The sequence below is a fragment of the Mytilus trossulus genome, chromosome 7, assembly GCF_036588685.1.
Source record: "Mytilus trossulus isolate FHL-02 chromosome 7, PNRI_Mtr1.1.1.hap1, whole genome shotgun sequence".
Classification (NCBI taxonomy): Eukaryota; Metazoa; Mollusca; class Bivalvia; order Mytilida; family Mytilidae; genus Mytilus; species Mytilus trossulus.
In genome coordinates, this window is record NC_086379.1 from 34401569 (window position 1) to 34408814 (window position 7246).

Sequence of the window (7246 nt, forward strand, 5' to 3'; positions counted from 1 at the left end):
AAGGTACGATATTCAACACGGAACATAAAATAATAAATGAATAGACCAAAAATAGTTGATAAGACTAAAATATACTTTTAATAATATCGGGAATAAAGAATGCCATGAGGTTTCTGTTGTGTTCATCCACTGTAATTGTATTGTGCTTGTCTCAAGTCAGGAGTCTGTATTTCAGTGGTCAGATCCATTTCCTGTAAACGTTGGTCGATAGATGTCTCATTTGCAATCATAATCAAATCTTCTTATTCTTATTCTTATTTCTGTTCTTTATCTACTATTCACAGTATGACCTTCAGCGTGAAGACATAACGTTCAACGCACTGCAATTTCAAGACGGCCGCAAGCAGAATCTTTTACGGATAATTACTTGGTCTCGATAACACAGCATTGAAACCCACTCAGACGAGACACTGTCAATATGTTTTATAGACAATAACGGGCAAAGAATTTCAACCTTACCAGACTTCTGCAGAATTATCACAATACCACCATATATTACAAAGTATACAGGACCATTTCAGCTTTAATAGTGTCTGTTAATTCATTCATAACTTGTGGGCACTGCAGAGCTTGCAATATTGTTATGTTACCGTACTATTAATTAATACGAAGTGCTGACTTCTGACTTAACTTCGTTTGTTGGTGTGATCTTTGGTTGCTGACTCGTTGGCGTATACACATTACTTCAACGGTTCGTCTATATTAAGCTTATCAAGAGTGATTGAAACTTTTTAAAGCAATACATGCATGTTTTTTGTAATAAGACAAATAACTCAGAAGGACAGTGCATAACCGTTTTTATAAAAAATAGAAATAGAAATAGAAAAGAGCAGTAGCGCAGATAAGATAAGTAATTGTGTTAATCGATACGCAAAAATATGTAAAACACACATGTCTTTACAAGTAATGTCTTTTTTTGTAAACGTTTGTTGTAATGGTACTACTTTAATGATAATAACCGTACGACGCGTTTTTGTTTCCTTTTTTATTTTAAAAGGAGTATAAGTAATTGTTCAAGAAAACAAATAAAACTTAAGAAAATTAAGCAGTATCGTGATATTACACGCACATCATGTAGGTGGTGCGTTCTATCCACTTCGACCCGAAACACAACTTTTAAACTTCTTGTATTTATTCATCTCCCCGATGTTAAAAAGGGTGAGACGTGTCTACTTTGTCTGCATGCTATGAAGGAATGTCTTGTAAACTGCTTAACTATTTTTAAACCGTTTCATTTTATAATTCAGCAAAATATTTTGACATTATATCAACATACTATATATATATAAACCAGCAAAAATGAATATTTCTAATCGCTAAGCAGTCATTTAATCACATTGATATGAACACTGCTTCATAACTAAAGTTAGACATATCATCATAGACGAATAAAACAAAAGCATTCAAACAGTTTTATTCGACTTTGCAAAATTAACCAGAAAGAGAATGGTCTACTTGGTATGCATACTGAGATGGAATGTCGTGAAGACTGCTTACTTTTAAAAGATACCGGGTCAAATTGATACTTTAAAAACACATATTACTTTATATCAATATGCTATAAACCTGAATATATATCTATATATATATATGATTGTAACCACTAGGCACCCATCACATCATATCAAAATGAACTATGCAACATAACATATGTTTTTAAATCATAAGTTATAAATTATATCGTAATGGAAAGAAATCATCAGATTCAATCGTGATTCTTTTCCAATGCTATTATCTGCATTAAGTTTATTTAGATGGAAAATTATTGTTTTGCCTTCCATATAAAACACGATCTGAACGTCCAATTATAATACTAGATAAACTCATCAAAAATTCTAGTCTTATATTTGTGTACGCCGGACATGCATTTAGTCTATTAAAGACTCATTAGAGATGCTCGAATAAACACAATGGAAAGTTAAATTTTATTACATTACCAATTAGAAACGGACGTGACGTCGAACAAGAAGCCGTAACAAATTATCACGGTGTGTCAGTGTAAGATCACCTCGATGGCTGGAAACTATTTAACATTCCAGCTGTTCTAGATAAGATAAAAAAATCATTAACGCTTCTTAAAATCTGGTTTAGAACACTATAAAATCAAGATAATATATTTTATATATTTCTTTATAGTATATTCCCTTTCAGGGCCCCGGGCAAAATGTTAAAACATAGAGCATTTGTCACCGGTCGTCCTGGTTATCGACACCACTATGACAGATTACGGAAAAAACCCAGAACAAAACGTTTTGTCAATATAAAACCTAAAAGTCTTGAAAACAACTATCAAATGTACATTTTGAACAAATAACATAATAGAACTATTATATCGATGATTATGATTTTAAATTTTAAATTCCAGTTTTGTCTATTTCCATTGATCGCTTATCATAATTTAATTTTCCGTTCTTTAGATAACATGTGTCGCCTGACGATGTCGTTTTAGTTTCTTAATTTCGTTACAATGAAAGGTTTGTTGTACATAAATATGTATACATTTCTTTCGTAATATAAACACATTTGTAAGTAGATTGTTGTTGGTCAATAATAAATAATAAGTACTAGAAGGTATAGTTGATGCTGAGGGTTATAATGGTAATAAACGGTCCAATATACATGTATCTCTCTTGTAAGTATTACCCGAGACGATAAGATAAAATAAGCAACACAGTGACAAATTATATTGCAAAGATGTATTTTAAATTTTTTTTTAAATGCTGGTAATAAAATTGCAATGGTGTTCTGTATAGTATTTGATAGACATAATTATTCTTTCTATTAAAAAGTACACTGTCATGCACGAATTAAATCAATTGATGATTACCATAGTTGGTTCTAATATTTTGTTCTTGTCGGTCATTGTTTTCTATTTATTGATGTTTATTCGTTTATAATTGATCTATTTTAACGGTTTGTACTTGTTTCGTATATAGAACTTAGGTAACCGTACGCGAGTATAGCTTCAATATAAGGAAATTGGCTAGTAAGTGTTCACGTGTTCATCTGTGCAATTGTGTTAATCAGTACGTTCAAACGAAATAGATACAAACAAGGATTGATTTTCTGGCTTCTCCCGCTGTTTATTTTTTGTTCGAAATGTTTTATTTCTATTCTTTTTGAATTAGATATGCACTTCACAAGAAAGAGAATCAACATGCGTAATTGAAATTGTGCATTTAAGTAATATGTAAGTTATATTTTGACTTAATTTAAATACATTTCATTTGCTTAAATATGCAAAAGGGACGTGAGATAATCAAACTTATATGATATAACTCTATAGTGATAGGAAGATAGAAATGTTTTGATGTGATCAGACCAATCAAAGAAGGAAAGGGCATTTTCTTCAGCTTCATGTTACTTCCGTCTTTAGTACTATGGGAAATAAACAAGTCCTTACGGGTAAACTATATCAAACATATCAAGCACCAGTTAGAGTATTAGAATTTTAGTTGGAACGGTCTATTGACCGTAACAATTTCACATTGTCTGAAAAATATGAAAACTATATATAAGTACTACCAATGTCATTTCAACTGATCGGGCGGAGTTTATGTTTTAATTTGAATAAGGGCAGTCTATTTGAAGATGTGTGTGATAAGGATGATTGCCGTTTTAAATGTTATTGAATTCTAATTCACCTATCACTGTCACAAAACACATATACAAAAAAACTGAGTGTATGATATGGGACGAATAAATGGACACTTCTTTAATTTGATGAGTTTATCCCAAAACTCCTGTCTATAGAGGGACTGGTCTTAAATAAGCGAACTTCTTAAACCCCACCCAGTCAAGTGAAATAAATCGAGTAATGCTAAATAAGTATGTTGGTCTGTTCCACTGTGGTATATTCAGTACTGTTCAGATTATTCGCCCGCTGTCAGTTTATAATATGTGGATGTATACAACAGGTTGATAACTGCTGAACAGTTTGGACATGACCTGAACCTTTTTTGTTGACTCTTTATACGATCAACATGATCGTAGCAATAACAATACATTTAAAAGTATATAAATGAAGACATCAACTCGTTCTTTGAGTCAAAACCTATATGTAACATAAATAAAATTGAGAATGGAAATAGGGAATGTGTCAAAAAGACAACAATCTGACCATATAACAGACAACAGCAGAAGGTTACCAATAGGTCTTCAATGCAGCGAGAAATTCCCGCACCCGGAGGCGTCCTTCAGCTGGCCCCTTCACAAATATATATACTAGTTTAGTGATAATGAACGCCATACTGAACTCCAAATTATACACAAGAAACTAAAATTAAAAATAATACAAGACAAACAAAGGCCAGAGTCTCCTGACTTGGGAATATATACATTTGTAATCTGTTAAGTTTGGATACCAACAAAAAAGATTGAAAATGGCTGCAGGTCAATATGTCATTATAGCAAATAAGTAATATTCAAATCTGGAGGTTAGGGTTTTTTCCATCTACTTCGGAAGTTTGAATAGATGGATGTTAACATTATTGTACTTAGCATTGAAACAAAGTCTATATATACCATCACTCATCAACTAGTTCTAAAAAGACATTATTTTTCCCACAGACATTAACTATCCTATTCCGGTGATTTTGATTATAAGACTTCTTTTCTATCAATTACAGTCAGGAATATATACAGAAATTGCTAACATAAACGCAGCACATCATATATTAAGCTCCTTATTTACTCCTTTTTATTTAAATTATAACAAAGTAAACGACTTGTTACTATTTAACATTTAAGTTTTATATCGACTTTTTGAATTTTAAAATTGCAATTAGTTCTATAAGAAACAAAATTTTAAAAAAAATATTATAACATCCTAAAGCGGTCGCATTGGAACAATTCAAAGGAAAATTCATGTTCTGCTTTACTTTTTTGATAACCTTGAATTAGTATAGGTATGTTAAATTCATTTTGTTTGCTAAAAATATTAAGGCTAACATTAAATTATGACAGTTAATACTAAAATAATAAAGTAAACACTAAGATTTGATAGCTAATACTCGAATATGATAGTAAACACTAAAATCAGATAGTTAACACTCATATATGATAGTTATCACTTAGATATGATAGTAAACACTAAAATAAAATAGTAAACACTAAAATATGATAGTAAATACTACAATACTAGTATGATAATAAACACTACAATACTAGTATGATAATAAACACTAAATTTTTGCCTTTTGATTTTTGATTTTCCTTTTTGAATTTTCCTCGGAGTTCGGTATTTTTGTGTTTTTACTTTTTATGATAGGTAACACTAAAATAGATAGCCAACACTAAAATCTAAATATCAAAATTCTGACAATTGATGAAATATTCCGAATACCCAGATGTCTTAAGAAATCGAAGATCAGTCGGTCAACATCCAAGGAACATTCGTCGGTTTGATTTTTTTAAGATGAAAACAAAAAGTATTTGCTTTTTGCGAACTACAATACAACCGAATAGAAACTATGCTTTCTATAAACCAACTTATCATATATGTGAACCCAAATAGCGGCCGTGCCGTCCAACAAAATTTGAGCACCCTTTTCGTACTCAGACTCAGAAATTCACTTATCAAAAACTCGATTCGGTGCCTAGAGCAGAGTTATATACTCCGAGTACTGAGTAAAGTTTGAAGACTGAAAGTCAAGGTCTTGTCATCTGGATTCCTGACAAATCTTAATTTTCGAGACTTTGTTGTCTCTGAATTGACAATGATGAAATCAACAAATAGTAGTGATAGGTTAGCATGTCAATATACATCACCATAACTTAATTTTAGTTGATGCATATACCAGCTCAGGCTTTGATAGATCCGCTAATGACTCAGTGTAACAATATGCTAGAGCAAGCACTGCGAGACAAACATTTTGTAGTAACAACAAAATGCATTTCTTATTTAAGAGCTAGCACCTCATATTGTTGTTATTCACATGCTAAACATCCACTCCATTGTTTTAAGATACTTAAATGGCTTGTTTTTGGTTCATCTCATTTTACAGCATTTTAACAGGTGGTTTTCGGCTTTAGTTATCCTTTTACTTAAAAATATCGATCTATTACGTTCTTCTCACTTTTATGAATAATATGGAGAATGGAAATGGGGAATATGTCAATGAGACAACCATCCGACCAAGCAGCAGACAACAGCCGAAGGCCACCAATGGGTATTCAACGCATTGAGAAAATCCTGCTACCGAAGACGGACCTCATCTGACCCTAAACAAAATGGGATACTCGTTCAGTGAAATTGGACGTCACACAAAACTCTAAAACATATAAATGAACTTAAAAGAAAAATACATACAAGACTAACAAAGACCAGATGCTCCCAACTTGGGACAGGCGCAAAAACGTTTTGTCAGGTCGCAACCCTCCCCTAGTTTAAGCGATGTGTAAATCTAAAAGTAGTACACTGTTGATGCCAGCTGTGGGATTTTTTTTAAGTAATTTTTTTCAAATTGCTTTTCTTCTTATTTATTTTTCTAATACATCTAACATTTATTTGCAAAATTGAGTGGTAGATTACAGATACCAACATGATTACTTACCAGTGTAAATGTTGTCAAGCAGAGTTAACGGAGTACAGAATAAGGTAACCAGTATATCAGCCACAGCCAAGTTCACTATAAAGACGTTAGTAACGTTCCTCATTCCGGGATTCTTACATACTACACAAATTACTAAGCAATTACCAATTAAGGCTGTAACAAATATTAATCCATACACAAAACATAACAATACAATTGTAAATTCTTCATGTTTTATCAATGGCCATTCCTTAGGTTCGTAATAATCATTGCCAAATGTAAAATTAGACTCGTTTAAAGCCATTATGAAATTCCTTGAAGTTGTGTTGGTAACAAAGTTTGAGAATAATTCTGTATGATTTTGCATTGTTATTTCTATCGAATCTAAATTCAAATCAATATAAGGCAATGTCCTGCCAAACTAGAAATATTGTTATAAACATTCGTTAATTGAAGTATATAAAAGTTGTCAACATTGTAATGTTTATTTCTTATCATTTAAACTACAGCTTTGACGATGTCACATCTTTATCAATAAAACTGTAATATTATAACCCACTCCTAGAACTCTATTCAAAGCAACCAATCAATGTGATTCTCTGTAATCTTGGTCGTCTTCTGTACGCCTTGACAGAAAAAGACAACCTCATTTAATAGTGTCATTATACGTCTTGATGATTTATGCAATTTCACGTAAAATTATTAGGATATCA

At 31.7% G+C, this 7246-nt stretch overlaps 1 protein-coding gene across 1 annotated transcript in view; it reads right to left on the reverse strand.

Annotated features, from left to right (window-relative positions):
• The window catches only part of LOC134726362 (neuropeptide SIFamide receptor-like), a 40216-nt gene extending 33379 nt beyond the window's left edge, over positions 1-6837 (reverse strand). Inside the window, exon 1 of the mRNA XM_063590762.1 lies at positions 6555-6837. Coding sequence (XP_063446832.1) covers positions 6555-6837 — 283 coding nt within the window. The remainder of the gene's footprint in view (positions 1-6554) is intronic.
• Positions 6838-7246: the final 409 nt, after the last annotated feature.